This window comes from Otolemur garnettii, unplaced genomic scaffold (genome assembly GCF_000181295.1).
Source record: "Otolemur garnettii isolate 467f Iridium unplaced genomic scaffold, OtoGar3 scaffold00037, whole genome shotgun sequence".
Lineage (NCBI taxonomy): Eukaryota > Metazoa > Chordata > Mammalia > Primates > Galagidae > Otolemur > Otolemur garnettii.
This window is the reverse complement of record NW_003852432.1, coordinates 9,984,118-10,004,564: the sequence shown is the minus strand read 5'-3', so window position 1 is coordinate 10,004,564 and position 20,447 is coordinate 9,984,118. Positions and strand designations below refer to the sequence as shown.

Sequence of the window (20,447 nt, the reverse complement as noted above, 5' to 3'; positions counted from 1 at the left end):
TCCAGAGACTTTTCCTGGACAATATGAGAAGAAATTTGAGGTGCATTTATGCTGCCATGAGGGGATCTAGCATGAAAATAAATCCAGCACCTGGAGGACAGAACGATAAGAATCAGAATGAAATCAGTGTCCAAACAGCATAAGAAGCTATGAAAAAAATCTCCTTTAAAGCCTGAAATTAGAACAGTCTGTGCTTATTCTAATTACATAAACCTATGTATAACCCCAATTTTTTCTTTTTAAATCTATTTTGGTTCAGATTTTCTATTATTTGCAACAAGAAGTCTCCCAGTCAATGTAATTTGGAACACTGGAGGAAGTATTGTGTTCAGGAGGTCTGAGTTCTGGTTTACTTCTACTATTGATTATTTGTGTAATCTTAAGCAAGCTCTTTAACCAAATTCTTTAATCATTTTATCCTTGTCTATAATAAGAGTAGTAGTTCTAGAGAGATGATTTCTGTAACAGCACAGATCACTATTCCTGTCAATTCCACTCCTTTTGGTGAGTACACAAATTAACTATATTTCTTGGCCTTCCCATGGAGTTCAGTTGGGAAATTTGACTCAGTTTTGGAAGATGCCCCATAGATCAAAGTAATAAAATATACATCGAGGCTTAGATTTTACTTCTTCTGATTACAAAGTTCTCTCTTCTCTTTCTTCAGTGACTGTGGAAGCCAAATGTGAGGATGCAGATTCTGGGATCCCTGAGTCTTTCTTGGGATTTAAAATCATTGTCATCAGTTTTCAGCCTAACTTTAACAAAATATAAAACATTCTGAAAACTTTTCAACATGTTTTTGTTCTTCTAAAAAAACTCCTCCTAGATTGATAAAATGTTTAATTGCATTGATGAAACTGCTTTGATTCAGAATTACATGACTAATTTAACTAAAATTATGCACATTCTACTATTTCTACCCTAATTTAAACAGTTTAATAAATGAAAAAGATCTCATAGTGTATAGCAAACTACTATTTAAAAAAGACTCCAAAATTTATTTCTTATTCACCTGGATTCCAATGTGGGTTTAGCAGATCTCTTCAGATTTTTTAATAAATGGGGTAGACTGGAGTGTTTCAATCCATGTGAAGCAGTCTGGGAGTCCTGTGCATGGGTGTGTAAGAAGCCACAGCAGAGCCTAGAAGGGAGAGTGTGGCACAATTAAGGGAACAGGTCAAGTGGTGAGATGATTATTAATGTTTTAAAAATCAATCCTGGCCAATTTATTCTACTAACCCAGGCAGGTAGAGACATTCAATTAGTAACTGATTCCTAAATCAATCTGGAAATTTTAGGTCAGTCTTTAAAATCGGATTTGCCTCTTGCAGCCAGTCTCACACTTTTGCCTATTCTTTTACTTCTTGGATACAAGAAGTAAAGGAATAATCCTTCAGTGCTAAAACTGGATCTTGCAAATTCTCATTTCCATCCAAGATCCTGCCCCTTTGGAAGGTGAGATAATTATCCATCTAATTCCATTCCCATGTCTGCTAACTCAGACTCACATGCAGAACAACCTCAGTTGGTTCTATATTTATTTTAGAAAAGACGCCATTACAGTGTAAGCTCCTCAAGAGAAAGGTCTTGGTAGCTTTAGATAATCAGTGATCATCAGAGTATCTTGCACTCTGCTCCACCATTTGTAGAACTGATAATGGTGAGGAATTAAATTTCCCTGTCTAGTACGGTTCTCCTAATTCCGTTACCCTGGCAACTGAAAGGGGCAAGAGATATTACCCACAACAAAACTAAAAGGCATAGTTATGCAACAAAAGACATTGTTTCCATCAGTACCTGTTTGCTAATCAACACTATTGTATGTTTTTCTTCTGCTTTCCTATGGCTGTTAATGGTATAGACACACACATGTACAGATGCTACAAACACACACATTTTTTCTACAAGAGTGATAAAAGTCTTTTTAAAGAGATGTGTGTATGTGTTTCTTTGGAAAAATGTTCATGGAGAAAGTAAATTTCAGATTAAGTTGTGTTGACCACTGGAATTTAGGTCAGACTGGGAATTTTTGATGTGTACAGTCACTCATTTGCATAAATTGACTTTCATGGAGTTAAAAGCGATTACAAAGAGCACTTTTGTATTTAAATTCTGAGATTGAGGAAGGAGGAACAGCTACAGACAGAAAAACTATTTTCACAAAGATTTTCCGAGGGAAGAACTGGATACACACTTTTTAAGTTCTTTTGGTCAAATTGGTAAGAGTGACTTATTCTGTAAATTCCCAGCCCTTGCAAGCTCACCAGCCCATGTCCAGTTACTCCAGGAAAAAGATAGGGGTAGCTTAAACCTTCATCTCTATGATGGAAATCACTAAACTGTGAGTTTGGCTCAGGCTTTTTGAAACCCATGACTAGATTACTGTGATGTTGGGGAAGTAGGTAAATTTATATTTGTCAAAATCTTTGCCTGCAGAGCCCAGTATGATTGGGAGATGTGCAGCTTTATTGGTGGTGATGACTGATGGTCAGATCACAGAGGCTGGTTAGAGCTGGAGGCCAGGTGAGTATGGCAACTCACACGCACCAAACAGTGCTTTTGCGGTGGCTTGCTTTCAATGAGGTAAGCAAGTAGTGCAAAGGGCATACAAGACTGACAATTAAGTCTGTGAACTCACCACCATGTGCTTACATTGGCAGCACTGAACAAACAACTCAGTAAGGTTTTGTGATGTTGGTATGTGTGTCTCACAGTTGTGTTCATGTTAACATGTGGTGGTGTCTTATTGAGTGGCGTTCCTTATTGCTATTGCATGTTTTTGTGTGCCATCATGAGAATGCTGGATTTGAAGTGGAGCAACAAACCAATATTATATTTCTTGTTAAATTTGGCAAGAGTGGAAGTGAAATCAGGGACATGTTAGTCCAATTTTACAGGAATGATGCCATGAAGTAAACAGCAGTGTACAAATGGATTAAAAGTTTTTCTGAGGGGACAGAAAGTGTCACTAATGAAGAGGTGAAGGCAGCCAATAATGCACAGAAATGATGACACTGTTGCAAAAAATTCATTGAACTGTGTGTCAAAATCATTGGCTGACTGTGAGAAGCATAGCAGACCAAGTAAACATCAATAGAGAGACAGGAAAACCTTAACTGGAAATCTTGGCCTGAATAAGGTGTATGACAATGCACCAGTTCATATGGCATTGTCTGTGAAAGAGTTTCTGTCGTAAACAAGTAATTGTATTGAACACCTTCCCTACTCACCAGAGCTGGTCTCTAGTGGCTTTTTTCTTAATCCAGAGTTAAAGGAAATATGAAAGGAAGATATTTTGATAACATTCAACTCATCAAGGATAATACTACTACAGCTCTGATAGCCATTCTAGAAAAGGAGTTCCAAAATTGCTTTGAAAGGTGGACCGGGCATCAACATGGGTGCATAGCTTCCCAAGGGGAGTACTTAGAAGGTAACTATAGTGATAGGCACCAGTGAGGTATACAACACTTTTTCTAGGAAAGGTTTATAAACTTGTCAGGTCTGGTACATGAGATTAAGCAAATATATTAGCACTGTGACAACTGGGAAATAGACCCAGAGTTTGAGGATTTTACCCTCCGAGGGAGATGAATCAGCAGGTCAGAGCAGCTCTGAAGTGCTGGTACCTCCTACTGTGGCCTGAATGTCACCACTAGCATCACCAGCATGCTCCTTTATGAACTTCCTCTTGCTACAACTGGTGTGACCATCAGAGTAGGTTTTCTGTAGGTTTCACTATTTTGTAGCACTATCCCCCAATTCAAAGCCTGGGGTGGTCACAAGCAGAGCCGAGGTCTCTCTTGCTGCAAGAAACAACAGGATATAAGCATCTGATAAGTTAAGCTCTTTCTACTACTCAAACTCAGAATGTAGGGAATTCTCAAGAAATAGTTTCGATTTGATATTGAACAGCTGAAAAACAATGATTAATGTCCCCACGATAGCTGTAATTTGAAATGATCTTCAAACATTTTTGTTCATATAGCTTCTAAATTCTTTCAAACTAAAAAATTTTTGTTTCAAAAAAAATTCCCTGCTAAGAATTTATTTCAATACATTGTATTATTATGACACATTGGTGATTTTTAATTTAGTTTCTGGTGCATACATTAAAATGCAGATCATTGTTTTCTAGCATACCACATGCATGACAATCTCATTATGAGTTATAATCACACGTAGTCAAGACATGTTCTTGACTGAAATTCCAACGACAGGGAGGAAGGTAGAGAGGGAGGAAACATCACAGACATTCCTCTGAAGTCTAACCTGAGATGTTGTTCTGTTTTTTTTTAATTTGTTTAGTTATTTTTGACAGAAGATGTTAAGTTCAGAAGAACGGGCTAATCATTTAAAGCCAAAGATGGGCATTATGGTAATTTTTAAGGCTGGTCAGAATATGTATTTGGTAATATGGATATAAAATCTTTAGAAATATCATTTCTTGACATTAGAAAACAGGGGTATACAAACTTTCTGTTAAGAGCTAGATAATATTTTAGGTCTTATGGGCCTCTGTTGTAAATTACTCAACTCTGCTATTGTAGCCCCAAAGCAGTCATATATAATATACAAGTTAATGGTTGTGGTTTAGTGCCAATAAAATTTCTTCACAAAAAAAATATTTGGCCAAGGCCTATAAGCTTGCCAATCCCTGTCATAGAAACTTAATAGTAATAACACAGAGGCCTAATACTAAAGAAAAAAATAAAAGGAATAAATGCACCAGAGGCAGAAAAGAATTGAATCTCCCTTTACCTCTTTTTTACTGTCCTAATCAGAAATCTGAAGGAAGAGTCACAAGTGCTCATCTGAATTACCTTAAATGACCCTTTGTCTACATCACGGTCTTTATTTCTTTACACTATCATGCATTTCCCACTGGCTGGAAGTGTAGTATAGTGGGAATGGATTGTGTAGGTTCAAAGAGTGGCTCTGCCAAGTACTAATAAAATGACTTTGGCAAGAAGACAAGACTCAAAGAAAAAACCAGGAGAAACCGCAAGAGTGATGGAGGCTGAGAACACAATAGGTGCGTTACTAAGAAAACTTAAGATATAGGTAAAAATTGAACAGAAACCACTCCTAACCATTACGAGAATTGGACATCACCTTTTAATAAAGACAGTATAATGAGAAAAACGCACAAAAGAATTAAACAGTAACTTGAGTGGAAGAAACTCATTTTCAGGAAATTCTGATGAGAAGTTTAGAATTTAGAACATAGCAGGAATTTAGGCCTCAGAGAATGATAGGAGCCTAAGTTGTTAAGAATGAATCAAACATGTTCTAAATCACCCAGGTCCAGTGTAGTCATTTTCCCCAGTAACTTTTTTTGGCCCAAATCCAGGAATATAATAAATGAAGAGGTTGCATATTCATATTACTTTTCCATTGCTGCCATAACAAATTCCACAAATTCAGTGGCTTAAAGCAACCAGATCTTACCATCTTACAGTTCTATATGTCAGAAGTCTGGTATGGGTCTGAAAGAAATCAAGATGTCAGCAGAATTCCTTTTTTGGAAGCTCTAGGAAAGAATCCATTTTTTGCTAACTTAGATTAATGGCAGGATTCAGTTCCTTGCTATCGTAGGACCAAAATCCCTGTTTTCGTGTTGGTTATAAACTAAGGGCTGATTCCAGCTTCTAAAGACCACCACATACCCTGGCTCATGGTCTTCTTCCTTCAATTTCAGAGAGGCCAGTCATTTTCATGTCACATCTCTCAGACCCAGTCTTCTGCCTCCCTCTTCCACTTACTGAGGACTCATGTGATTAGAGTGGGCCCATCTGATAATCCAGAATAACCTCCCTATAGGCAAAACGCCTATATGCCTCTGGCCAAAAAAGCTGTTTGAGAGAGAGCAGTAAAAAGACCCTGTGTGGGCATACTTGTGAGAAACTGAGGTAGAATCCCATGTGGCCAGGTTAGTTGCGGGCCTAACTTGACCAAGGCTTTGGCTGGAATAGCATTTCCAGACTGTGTTAAGGAATTAAAGTTGACTCTATAAGGCCAATGAAAAAGCCCTTTGGAAAACTGGCCAGATACCCATCAGTAACCTTTCCTGATCTGTGGTATGTGATGAAGGTCACTTGCTGATGGGTCTGACAATAGAAATGTGCTAGGGGACCTCAAGAGAAGAGGAATTTACCTAATTCACATAGGTATCTAATGGCACAGATGAAACTTGGGCTCATGAAAGGCTTTTGAGAAGTCCAGCCCAAGAATTCCTTATAAAAGGCTCTAGCAAAAACCCCGACTTAAGGCCTACATGGGAGCAGAGGTTTGCACACAAATTCCTGTATGCCCAAGAAGTTTCTCTATGCTTTGCTTAAGGATTCGAAGTAATGGCCTCCAAATGGCATGGTCAGTAGAACAGACATTCAAATCTCTCTTTCCCCCGTAGCCTCAGGCTTCATTAGAAAGAACAAAGAAAGTAATGACTGACAACATGTTCTTCATTAAGTTATGTTAAACCAAATTATATTGAAAGGGTTATGCTTAAAGGTGTATGTTGGGTGGATTATCAGATTACCAGTGAGGAGCTACTTACAGGGCAGATGGTCATAAGATGTTTAAATGGATCAATGAGGTCATTGCTATATTGTTAACATGTACAAAATTCCCTATATAAACTAACCGCAAATTAAGAAGCTTGCCATTTTGCCTGAGCAAGCAGATGGTCACCTTTATTTAAAACACAATTTCAGTAAGTGTGCTTATCCTCCATGACACTGCTTTTCCGCAAGACCCTTATGGCAATACCTCCCCATCTTAAGGTCCTTAACTTTAATCTCATTGGAAAGTGCTGCTTGCCACGTAAGGTAATAGAATCACAGTTCCCAGCATTTAGGACACAGACATCTTGGTAGGGATATTATTCTGCCTACTGCAATATCCTTGTTGTTTTTCCTGTTCTTCCCTTTGGTATTGATATCTGAAAAATACTGACCTGCCTGTGAGTATTTGCATATAAATTCCTTCTGACCTTTAAAAAGTCTACCTACAAATAGCAGACAATGACATATTCATGGATATGTGATCATCTATAGATATAAACTCAAAATTTTACCTGAGTAAAACAGTTAGTTTATATTACTAATAATTGTTATGAAGAACTAAACTAGAATCCAGGAGGCCTTCACTGTAGGTTCTACTACGTGACCCTGAGAGAGTCGCTGAGCTTTTTGGGGACTCAGTTTCCTAACCCACAAGATGAGGAACGTGGACATGGAAATTCCTACATTCCCCTTTAGCTTTAAATATCTATGATTCATGGCCTGAAAAAAAAAGTGTGGAAGAGGGAGAGTAAATCCACTTGTTACAAAAACAAAACATATAATAAGAATTAATTAGAAATGGTAAAGGAAAGCTTTGGTAAATCACTTTTTTCTGTGTTTGATATAAGTTCAGGTATTTGCTCTCCATGAGAGACCTGAGGTTAGTCATGCTTGGCTTTTGTCAATACTGTTCTTATACTTGGCTCCTACCACTCCTTTTATTTGTCTTTCAGTCCCTTTTATATTATTCATCCCTCATAGCCTAACCACAGCTTTTTTTTTTCCTGAAGAAATCCATAAATTAGCTTTGCTCTCTCTTGCCACATAGTATCAGCGGTAAGTATAAATCAATCTATCCCTTCATTGTGGATTATACTACTCAGGAATGAGTTAGGGTCGAAGATCTTGGAGACTTAAGTTAAAATAATTTCTGCCATCAATATTGTTTTCCAATTTGGGCATAGCAAAATCACAATGAAAAGGACAATATAATTTTACCTGTACTGCAATCCAAGCCACTAATGGTAACTAATCTTTAGAAGCCAAAGCAAAACAACAATAACAAAAAAACAAGCAAACACACTCAGCTTAAATATAATGTTCCTTAATCTTCTTTGCCATAGTGATAACACAAACATTGTAATTCATTTTTAAAAAACTATTGAAAATGTTCTCGTGTGGGTGCTCTATCTATTTGGATTAGTCATACACTTACGTGCTAAGTAAAGCTGTCCCAAGTGGTATGAATTTAAGTACCCTTCTAGGATAAACTCAAAGATATAAGAACTGCATACCCCTCAAAATTACTGGGTGCTGAAACAAGAGTATGGACCATAGGAGGAAATAAGTAAAATAGGGACAGGTTAACCATATTTACAGTCCAGATCCTCAGTATACTAACATAGTCTGTGGGGCTAAAGCACTGTTTTTTATATTACATATCACCTCACATGTGATTGTTAAATAGGGGAGTAATGTTAGAATAATGTGAAAGGTGGGACAGTTCATACTTAATACGTAACTACAAAGACACAATAGCAGAAGTAAAAGTAACACGGGTGATTACATGATTATACCAGACCTGGAAAAAAACAGCACTCAAATAACAGCCTGTCACTGTGTGACACCCTGTTCTCTCCTGGATTTGGTTCAGCCATGTGCTCCATTTTGATAGTGCTTATTTTGCAATTCTTTTAGGTCTTTGCACAAAAGCAACATCAGACAGTGAGTCAGAGCCGTCTATCTCTGGTGTTTCTAAATTTCCTGCAAAGTTTGCACCTGCTTCTCCACCTGAAACTTCTAGCGGTGATGTTCTGCTGCCATCATTTAACAAGGTCTACTTCAACTGTTATTCTTTAAGCTAACTTCAACTTTTAAAAAAACATTTCCTCTGTCACTATAGCATTTCTTTGTAAGAAATTTTACATGTCCTTTTAAATGAGCTAATATTTCCATTTGGATTACTGTGTCTGCTCATGCTACAATTCAGTGGTTGCCAAATTTTGCTGCCTTAGTTACCTAGGGATGTTTCAGAATCCTGAGACGCTTCTCCCCCCATACCATTTAATTCAGACTGAGTGTGGGAATTAGACATACGTAGTTTCTAAAGATCACCAGGTGGTAACAGTGACCTACTATTGAAGTGCAGGCACGACTGCTCCATGTTCAGGGTTTGAGAGGTCTTTCCCAGACCTATTTTTTAACTTAAGCTCTATTATTTTAAGTAAGTCATTTTAAAAAATGTGAGTATTTTCAGTAATATATGTATTATAGTCAGAATTCTTGTGTTTTCATTTTTTGGTTTCTGCTATAGTCTAAGTGTTGGTGTTTTCCTCCCAAATTCACATGTGGAACCCAATACCCGATATCACAGTATTAAGAGGGTGGGTTCTTTTGGGAAGTGATTAGGTCAGAAGGTTAAGGAATTAGTATCCTTATAAAAAGGTTGAAAAGAGCTGCCTTGCCCCCTTCCTCTGTGTGTGGACACAGCAAGAAGTCATCATCTATGAAGAACAGGCCCTCACCAGATACCAAATCTGCTGGCACTTTTTTTTTTATTTCTTATAGTCTGTGTACATTAATACAATCATGGGGTACAATGTGCTGTTTTCATGTACATTTTTAAATACTCTCATCAAACTGTCTGCTGGAACTTTGATCTTGGACTCTCTAGTCTCCAAAACTTTACGAAACAAATTTCTGTTATTTACAAATTGCTCAGTGAAGGTATTTTGTAATAGCAGCATGAAAAGACTAATAGTTTTTAAACTAAAAATAATGTAAAAAGGAAAGGATCTGAGGACATGTTGGCCAAGAAAATTTTTTTTTCAAATAACCTTAAAAATACTATAAAGAATGCATGAAAGTATATTTAAGTATTTTATTAATATATTATCCTTATGAACTGAAACAGTGGGACTACAGAGACAGAGTGATTCTCTAGCCCTTTAAGGTAAAGTGTATGCCATTGCAAGTATAACTAGTCTATTCTGTGGCCCCACCACTGGCTAGTGAGCAACATATGCCATGCCTATATTTCTACAGATTGGCCCCATCTACTTTGTTACCAAGAAGTCCTGTCTTCCAGTGTCTCCATGCTCTCCTAGCCTTCTGATTCACCAACCACTATTACTATACCACCCAGGATTTGCTATCTGCCTTATTAACTACAGACGTGAATTTCTTAACCTCTGTCTTTTAATCACATTGTTTCTGCTCTTCCATTCTTATTGCTACAAATCAGATACACCTAGACTCCTGCTACCTTTTTAATCTTGTTTCAAAAAGTATATGTATACCTTTCTCAAGTCCCAATTTGTCTTACCTTTTTTGTGAAACCTTCTAAAATTCTGAATCTAACTCGTTCATCTTTCCCCTTTTAAGCATTTAAAATCTATACTGCTCATAAAAAATGCACTGAATAAAATTTATTGTATTGGAATGAGCACTGGAATAAGAAAAATAAGAAAAAAAGTTATCTATGATGTAGTCTACATCCGCAAACAATAACATTTATTGAGTGCTTATTATATAACAGGCCCTATAAAAATTACTATTAGTTCCCAAAACGCTAATGAAATACCATCATTTTGTCCATTTTTCAGATGGGGAAACAGAGGTATAGAAGGTTAAGTAACTTGCTCAAAGTCACACAGAATAAAAATCTAGACAGTTTTTGGGACAGGGTTCCCAATTATGCTCCTAAACTACTTTTCAATTAACAAGTCAGTTATACATATTTGATTTTTTTCTATCCCTTAAGAAATGGAATTAAAAATACCTATCTTTATTACACTAAATGAAATATATAAAAAGCACTTTGTAATCTGGAGTGTTAAATGAACTAAGATTTCCAAATCAATTTATTTATAATTTGAGATCTGTTTTTCCATGTGTTAATCATTTCACATTTATAATTAAAGCTCTGTTACTATTTAAGAATTTCCTTGCAAGGACAGACCATGATTTACGTATATATTTTTCTACCTAGGAGAACCATATATAGATCTACTCAATACATATTATTGATTTGTTGACACCCTTGCAACATGTAGGAATGTATCAGTCAAAAATAAAAGTAAATAGAAGCTCCTATCATATTAGGTTAAAAATTTTTGAATTGCTATTGTGATAGTTTTCCATCAACTATTCAGAGAAGAGTCAGTTCAGTTTTCTCAGATTCTAGTAGGAACCTGATCCTTCAGGTTAATGTTTTCTGCTCACAATCTACACTCAGAACAAATGGAATAAAATGATAGCCTTTTCTGAGCAACTTTGGTTGATGCTTTATCAGTGATAGAGCATCATTCATATAAGCAGAACTCTTGAGAGATTTTTATTTGAATTAAGCTTGAAAGACTCATGGTATCTCTTCTTAATTTAGTTGTCAGATGTTGTATTTATATAAGTAATGTTTGCATACAAATGTAACTCTTTTTTTTGTCTTAATAAGTTAAATGTTCTTCATCTATAGGTTTTTTCCTCCACATCTGTGATCTCCAGGGACTAAACGAAACATAAGTTTTAGGCCACATATAAAAAAAAATTTCAGACCAAAGATTTTGTGTTGCTCCATGAACACTGCCATTTGCTCTTTACCTTGCATATTAATTTAACAAAACTATTCAGGAACATACTTACAATGCATTGATGAAATCTGTTATATGAGTTACCACATGTTAATGAACAAGCACATTCTAAAAGGGATGAAAAACTATACAGATAATTCATTTTTAAAAGGTGGCATGGAGGTTTTATTTTTTAAAACTCTTTATTAATAGTGCCTCACTGTTCATTAATTAGTACTTTGGTGTTCTTTTAGTTTAACACCTAAAATCTGAAAATCACACAGCATCAGTTTTTCCATTTATGGAAGGTGCTTGTATTTGCTTCCCAGAAAATATAGAACATTTACAACCTAATTCCTATTTGTGGTTTCAAAGAGGTCACAGTAAGTTTCACTGTATAAAATATTAACCACTTGGGATTTGTCTTGTAGTAGTTTTGTGGGTATGCTCTAATGAAAAGAAATGCTTTACTTTCCAGAGTAAAACTGCTGGCATTACAATTTATTTCAAAGCCATAATTCCTTACTTAAAAAATTACATGTCTACCTGAAATCACAAAAGATATTTTGTAAAAAAAAAAAAAAATCAAATTGCTTGTGCTTTGTGTATAAACCCCTAATTTCAAGTCCTTTTTCAGTTAAAAAACATGAGGAACTCTGGTGTTTTCTAGTAGCGTTTAGATATCTGGGAAAATAAAAAATGAATGCTGTAATAGAACCTAAGACAGCTGAGGCCTAGAAGAGTTTAAATGACTCTTAAATGTGCAGGGACAAAATTGTTTTAGCAGGGCCAAGATTAGAACTCAGTTTGGTGCTTTTTTCCAAGACCCGTCCTGAATCCGGCCCTTCATGGCAGTGCAGCAGCCTTTAGTTTATTCATTTCACTCTGAGGAGAGAGAGACCCCGTAAGCGTGCACACCTTTCCCTACGTCGATTTAATTTTTCCAACAAGTAATAACGCCTCCATTTTGGAGCACCATTAGAAACAAACGCAGAATGTTAAGAACATGGTTTTCAGCTGAATGCTCTACACACGTACAACGTGCCCAACCCTGTCCCAGGCCACTGTCTTCTTAGTTTTTATCTTTGCCTCGAGCTGCACAAACTAGGGATTCCTCCGCCTGCACCTACCTTCCCTACGAGAACTGCACTCGTCTCTCCTGTACTCGTAATGAAAACAGCACTCCGTTTCTTCCTACCTGCCCTGTCTTTTCGCAACATCTTTCCTTGTTAACGTCTACCACTTTGCTTGTCACTCCGGTAGCAAACTCGACTTCTCCCTCCCACTCCACCTTCAAGAAGCTTCTCCTTTTTTTCCACCTCTCGCTCCTGTCTCTCGCGGCGGCCAGAGCGCCTCCCGGAATGACACTGCGCACGCGCGCTACCTCGTCGCCGCTACACCGCCTCTGGTTGGTTGGCGCTTTCTCCTCCGTTTCCGACTCCCGGCCGGTGGTGAAGCTCTCGCGATATTTGCTGACGCCTACCGGCGCGAGCTGCCGTGTGTTTCTGGCGGGCCCTTTCAGCTTTGCTGGTGACCGGTGCCGCTCCAAAGCCCGGGCTTGCCGGGCCGAGCAGCATGACGTCCGCCCTGGAGAACTACATCAACCGTATCCTCGGGCTGGTGGGCGCGGGCGTTGGCCGGGGCGGCGGCGAGGCCGATGTCCGCACAGGAGCGGCGCCGGTGCGGGAGAGGCCGGGTTCGGTTGGAACTCGCGGGCGCGGGAGGATCCGGGAGCGGCTAGGGGCTGCGGGACGCGGGGAGGAGACAGACCGGGCCCAAGGCTTCTTACTTTTACCCTATAAAAATATAAAAGTAAAAACACAGTGTAATTATTCCGAACTTTTCTCTCTATAAAATGTATGCTCTTGATTCGTTTTTGCCACTTTCCTAGGACCTGTATGTTCAAGTGTGACAATTACCATAGGGGCGACGATGGTTTTGTAAATCTTTGTCCTGGTTTTGCTTACAGGCTTTGCATTGTTCGAGGATAGCAAAATGTTAAAGGTGTTTCACAAATTGAATTTCTGCCTCCTTACCACTTGAAGTCTCGACTTGCTGGTAAAATGGAAACAGTGTTTGTTGTGGTAATGGATTATAGGGAGGGGCGAGCAGTTTAAAACCTTGTGGAGTCTTGAAGTACAAAGATACTATGTTAAAGTCTTAGGAGAAAAACAGTGCATTGGGCTCGTGTACACATTGGTGACAGAAGTTAACATGCCCAAGGCTTTAAGTGATGTGAACGTTATTGGTACTTTCTGACATTGATTGTAGCTGCTTTTGAATTCTGGAAGCCAGCTTCTGAGACAAGTGTCTTAACAGGCCTGAAATCATCCAACATTGATTTCACTTAGACTTATCCAATTTTCATTGAGAAATGAAGAAACGGGCTTAAGAAAAGGGGAATTATCTTGCCCAAAGTCATAGATTGCCGACGTTCCTAGTTAAAAAAAAAAAAGTTTAAAAAATTCAACTTGTTTTGAGACAGGGTATGCTAATTGCACATAAAGAATTTTCTTTTTCTTGTCTTTTAAAAATGTTTTTAATTGTGTAATGAGGACACAATAGTCCGAGACTTTTTTATATAGTGGCTGTAGTGTACTTACCCACTAATTGTGTTACTTTTTTCTAGTAGTTCAACTCACTGACTTAACCAGAGTCTTAAGTTCACATTCTCTAAGAAATACTTTCCTTGATTCAATTGTCAGGAACTGTTGCCGTTATTACTTCTGATGGAAGAATGATTGTGGTAAGTCTTTGGCATTTTCATTCTCTGCTTTCTTGTAGCCTTTGTTGGTTATAAATTTTTATGTAGAACCTAAGATCTCTAATATGTAGGCACCACAGTATCAGAGTTGCAGTTTTATTATAATTCAACTCTTAGCTCTTTGCTGGCAATCCATGTTTTCTTCATTAATAAATATGTTACTTAATGCTTCTAGGAGCTGGAATAATAGATTATGCCCCCAGAGAGCTCCTAGTCTAGTCTGCAGGTCTGTACTTCATTTACGTTTCCATTTTTTATTTCCTTCCCCACTCAGTGCTCTGACATATGCCACAGGATTCATAATTTTTTTGAAAATTTGTATCTACTTAGAAACTTTTTTTTTTTTTTAGAGACAGTCTCACTTTGCGCCCTTGGTAGAGTGATTCTCTTGCCTCAGCTTACCAAGTAGCTGGGACTACAGGCGCCCGCCACAGTGCCCTATTTTTTTGTTGTTGCAGTTTGGCTGGGTCGGGTTTAAACCCACCACCCTTGCTATATGGGGCTGGCGCCCTACTCACTGAACCACAGGTGCCGCCTAACTTAGAAACTTTTTAAAGATATGAGCATTTAGGACCTATATGGTCTTGATATTCTCTGTTTTAAGGTTGAATGATTTCTGCTTTCTCTTAAGACATAATGAGTAACTCTCTATGTATCTTTGATCTGTTCTTAAAGGCATTTCACAGTTGGTAATTTACCTCATACAACAAACGTAAAACCTTCCTATGGTTGATATTTTTATTTGGAATTTGATCTGAGGAATTTATCTCATGTTTTTTGGCTACTTGATTATTTATTTATAATTCATACTGTGATTGCTTTCAAAGAAGTTTTAATGTTGTTGAACTTTCTCTTCTTTCTAACCTTACCTCATGTTTTCAGATAATTTAATCCCTTATTTTCCTGTTCTACATTTTTGTTTTTGTTTTTAATCCTTGTGATTCTTTTCCAGTGGGTCCATAATGACTATTACTAGCCAAAGTTATTAAAAGTATATCATGTACCAGGTACATATGTGTTACATTATTTAATGTGTGATATAACCTTGTGAAGAAGAATTTCCCTTGTATTCTATGATGGGAACAAAACGCAGAGAAAGTGAGTCTTTCCCAAAGTCATAAGAATAACAAGTGACAGAACCAAACTAGGATTTAAATTAATTCTGACTCTAAAACCAAAGCCAGTTGCCTTGCTTCTTCCTTAATTAAGGAAGCAATGATGGCTTTTCTAGGCACCTCACATTATATTTTTGTCAACTATGGGCAGTTTGAAATATTTTAATCTCAACACTTTAAGAAGCCTATTGCTGTTAACAGATATTTGCAAATAGTTTTTTATATAGTGGAAACCTTAAGTTTACATTTTCTTGCTTTTAAGAGGGTACATAACAAAGTGGGGAATTATTTTTAATTTTTATAGAAGGAAAGCAATATAAAAAGTATCTTGAATGCTAAAATTCAGTAGTTTTGTATTTCTTTGACATGTAGTGCCCTTGATGGAGTAGTTAAGTGTAGAATGACTCCAAGAGGTTATGTATGGTTGTTCATGATAACAACCGTTTGCTGACAAGTACAGTAAATATTCCATATTTTGTTTCTCTTACTAATTCTAGGTTCTACGTTTCTGTTTATTTTAGTCTGATTTTATGTATTTTGATTTTCAGAACATAAACAGTTTAACAGTGTTCTTGAGAGATTTAACCAACCCAAATCAATACCAGCTGATGTTTCTTGAGAAACTTGAATATAATTTGAGTTACTGGGTAATGCTAAGCCTATGTCTTCCTTTATTCAAAACCAAGCTGTTTTCATAAAACTGTTCCTGGTTATCCTGGTTATTTTCTTCAAATCCTGTTTCTAATTATTACAGTCATAGCTGGATCTACCTTATTGGGTTATTTGGGAAACTGAATAATAAATACATGTAATATACATTAAATAATAAATACATGTGAGACACAGAATATTGACAACTAGTAAGGACTCATTAAATGTTACCTGTAACCACCAGCTGAAGTTTTTATGTATTTATGGAACTAATTTGAATCTCTGAAAAATGCCAAATTATTTTTACTGGTTTATGGTAGTATAATGCAGTAGTTCAGTGGTCTGGCCTTTTGTGGTTCAGATCCTGGCATTGCTACTCATTTCACATGAGACCTTGAGAGAACTACTCTGCGTCTTGGTTTTCCTTTGACGGGACAACTGTAGTATTATCTTGAAGGGGACAGGGTAGTTGAGATGACATGTGCGGTGTATTTAACAAATACTCAGAACTAGTGTGTAGCATTCAGTGGTACTGTTACATTGCTATAGTTGGTATGAATGGTTTCTCCTTATTTATCTATGTATGAATCATGTTCCTTTAAATTTCCCTTTTGTGTGTTTAAAATATTAGCTTCTGGGCTATACAAGCTTTTATGATACTTGAAAATACACTAGTACCTAGGGTGTCCTTTGTAAATCTCAACAACTCTGCGTACTAGTTAGATACGTACTGTAGCTTTTTTTCCTCCTTTAAACAATGAAGAGTAAGTTTTGTGTCTTGAGATGCTGTTAGTTATAAAGAAGGCATTTTATTTGACTCTGGAGTTGTATTTCAAATAGATACTTCTATTGGAGTATGTGACAAGTAAAATGATGGTAGGGTTGAGTTTATACATTCAGGTAAATCAGAGTATATCCCTTTTGCCCCTGGATGTTTTCTTTATAGGGAACACTGAAAGGTTTTGACCAGACCATTAATTTGATTTTGGATGAAAGCCATGAACGAGTATTCAGCTCTTCACAAGGAGTAGAGCAAGTGGTGCTAGGATTGTACATCGTAAGAGGTGACAATGTGTAAGTAAAATACATTCTTTTAAGGCAGTTAAAATTATACTACAGGTGTATTGCCTTTCTTTATAGGGAAGAAGTTGTCCTCAAAATAATCATAATATATCTACCATACAGAGTTAATGGAATCATGCATGCATTTGTTTTCTGAATGTGGCTTTTCTTATATTTGCTTATAGTTAAGCAGTTCTATACATTTCATGTTGGTGTTTCTGGTGTTTCTGCAGGTGCCAACCAAAGCCTTCTCTTTACTTTTACCTGAAATTTGTCTGTATTTCTGATAGGTATCCTGGATAGGGTTCAGAAGGGGCCCTGCCTTATACCAAATACTTCATTTTTTTTTGACAGGAAGCCTTATTCTGTTGCACTGGGTAGAGTATTGTGGCATCATCGTAGTTGACAGCAGCCTCAAACTCTTGGGCTCAAGTGATCCTCTTGCCTCAGCCTCCCAAGTAGCTGGGACTACAGGCTCCCACCACAACACTTAGCTAATTTTTCTAATTTTAGTAGAGATGAGGTCTTGCTCTTGCTCAGACTGGTCTTGAATTCCTGATCTCAAACAATTGACCCTCCTCAGCCTCTCAGACTGCTGTGATTACAGGAGTGGGTTACTGTGCCTGGCCTGGAGAGAGGCTTCTTGTAACTGTCTTCTAAATACCCTGAATTTCAGAGGAGCATAACTACATTCCTAGAGCCCGAAACTAGAAAATGGTTTTGAAATCTCTAATTTGTAAAATTTTAATAATTCATATTCTATAATATAGCTGTATTTATAAACAAGGACTTGTCTAACACTTTAATTTTTTAGTACATTGATACACTTAAGATATTCAGTGTTTGTCCTGTGGCCTCAGTAACCTGGGACATACTGATAAACTGATATGAGAGTATTTTAGTGGTAGTAATTTAAGAAAAGCCTACAACTTTTTGTAATGATGGAAATGCTGTATATCTGCATTTTCCAATATAGTAGTCACTAGCCATTGAGGACTTGAAAAGTAATTTGTGTGACTGAGGAGCTGAATTTAAAATTTGTTTTAATTGTAATTAATTTTAATAGTTAACATGTAGCTTATATTAGTCTAGTAATAAAGGCTGGAAGAATTTGAATCAATTTTCTAGTAAGTACTCTATTAAAATATGACTAGACGGTAACAAAATACAATGTTTGGTAGAAGTAAGGTCATTTTGTGCTCAACTGTGATATTCCATGCTTACGATTTTGTAGTAAAAGATTGGTATAAATACCAGCTCATAGAAAAGAGGCATTATACTCTTTATACTTTGCATTATTTGCATGTAATTCTGTAATGGAACAATAGCATAATCCAGCAAAAAAGGACATTAATTCTACTGGAACTAATGTCTACATCTTGCATAAAAGATGAAGGAATCCTTTTTGCAAGTTGTTTGTGTTAAGCAAAACACCTTTACATGAGTAAATTATTTGATCATTAATTAAAATTGGTAGTTTAAAGCTGGGCATTTGGCATGTCCACCTACTCATGAAGCTGAGGCAGGATGATTGTTTAAGCTAAAGAGTTTAAGGTCAGCTTGGGAAAAATAGTAAGACCTCGTCTCTTAAAGAAAAAAAATAATCAAGGTTTTATAAAATAATCCATAGAGATGACTTTTTAGGTGGAATTATAAACTGAACTGTGAAAAATGAGGAGGAGGCAAAGCAGATAGTACCCAGGTCTCCTGACCAGAAGAACACTGATTGTTTCTAATGGGGGGTATGTATAATAACTGATTTTAAGAAGATTTCTTCTAGTTTTAAAAGAACAGCTAAAAACATTTAAACCTTTGCCCTAGACCTAGTGGTGTGCTGGAACCAGCTTGTACTAGCTTATGAAAACAGATTGTTACATTTTCAGGAATTTGGCAAACTGTTTGATTGATATCTTCTTAGTAGCTTGAAATTGACCATCGTGGGCGTATTACATAGTAGAGATATTAATAAATGCTCCCTTTTTTCTAGAGAGCTCTTTTTAAAACATCAGTGTTCTACTACCTACTTATAAGGATTTTAAATGATATTAAATACTTAGGAGTAGAATTGAGGTCTTTAATTTGTTTTATTTTGAGAAAACTAACTATATTCTGCCAGAGCAAATTGGGCAAATTTTATATTATAATTACTCATCTTTAGAATTTACTCTCATTAAAACCAAACAATTTTAAACTTCCAAAATAATAATTTTTATGGAATAATGGTGGGTGATAACACTGATTCTATCCAGTCAGGGGGCCGTGGGTGGGTTATCTAGGTATTAGTGAATTTAATGTTACAGATGATATGTTGAACAAGGAAAAATTTCCTGGTCTTCACCCTAGCCAGTCACATCAAAAATCATTTCTCAGATATCAGAGTACCTATTGCTACTATTGTCTTTGTATATGACGAACTATACGTTTAAAAAATGTCTTAGATTTAATTGGAAACTGAAAAATCATAAAAAGGAAACTAATAGAAATTAGGTATTGTAGATGGATATAGTTCATCAAAATTACTCAAGTAATCAATACTTACGTTAGCTAATTTATTTTAGTAGTAACTTTTTTCTTCAATTCAGTTATGGAACTGTACTGAAATCAGATTTGGAAGTTTTGGATTTTTAAACCCTTCCTATCCCACATGTGTCTTTTTCCTTTAAAGACTCAATGAACCAAACACTGCCATCTGTCCTTTATTATTGGTTCCTGTAACATTGCTCCTTCAATTTATTTCTTCTTAAGTTTTGTTACTTAAATATACAATTCATTGACTCATGCAGATACTTAATTTTACCTTAACTAGTTCTCTTTACTATGCTTTCTCTGTTTTCCATTTTGGAAGAATGGAACTAAATGCTTTGAATCAATAAGTAAGATTTTTGAAACCCATGTAAATTTATTTCAAAAATTTGATTGTTATAACTGACTTTTTTCCTCCATCAATAATTATAGTGCAGTCATTGGAGAAATTGATGAAGAAACAGATTCTGCGCTTGATTTGGGGAATATTCGGGCAGAACCTCTAAACTCCGTAGCACATTGAAGAAAAACTACATACTTGGACATCTGTAAATCTTTGTACAGAAATGGATTATTCTGAGGATGATGTGTGGAATTTTTATGAGTGTGTAATTGTGGATTTTGATTACATATTGATTCATTGTAATATGTAAATTAAAATATTTCTACATTTTATTGAAAAAACTTTTGCCTAACTCATGTTCAGTAGCTTAATTTTATTTTTCTATTAAATAGTGTGAAAATCTCATTTTGAAAATTTAGAAAAATGTTAGTTATGATATTTTACTATTTATGGAACACTAGTGGAAAAGAGAAATTTGTGTGCTGTACAAGTCAAGCATACAAATAACATCAGGAGTGCAGGATTTATATGTATCTTTCCCTGGTTTTGAGAAAGTCAGAGGAAGGTAAATTCTGTTTTCTGCAGTTACCTGCATCATCAGCATTTATCCCACTGCACCTAGCGGTGGTTTGC

General features: G+C 36.4%; 1 protein-coding gene and 1 long non-coding RNA gene across 2 annotated transcripts; one reads left to right on the top strand and one right to left on the bottom strand.

The window, feature by feature from the left end:
- Positions 1-39: 39 nt before the first annotated feature.
- LOC111725323 lies at positions 40-12,691 on the bottom strand. Its single transcript, XR_002773408.1, has 3 exons — positions 12,555-12,691; positions 1,016-1,144; positions 40-90 (listed from the first exon to the last, which is right to left on the bottom strand). It is a non-coding gene; the product is annotated as an uncharacterized LOC111725323 (long non-coding RNA).
- A 122-nt stretch (positions 12,692-12,813) lies between these two features.
- Positions 12,814-20,155, top strand: LSM8 (LSM8 homolog, U6 small nuclear RNA associated). Its single transcript, XM_003789790.2, has 4 exons — positions 12,814-12,962; positions 14,062-14,102; positions 16,833-16,960; positions 19,904-20,155. The coding sequence occupies exons 1-4, from the start codon at positions 12,932-12,934 to the stop codon at positions 19,992-19,994; spliced, it is 291 nt and encodes a 96-aa protein (XP_003789838.1). The 5' UTR covers positions 12,814-12,931; the 3' UTR covers positions 19,995-20,155.
- The last annotated feature ends 292 nt before the right edge of the window (positions 20,156-20,447 follow it).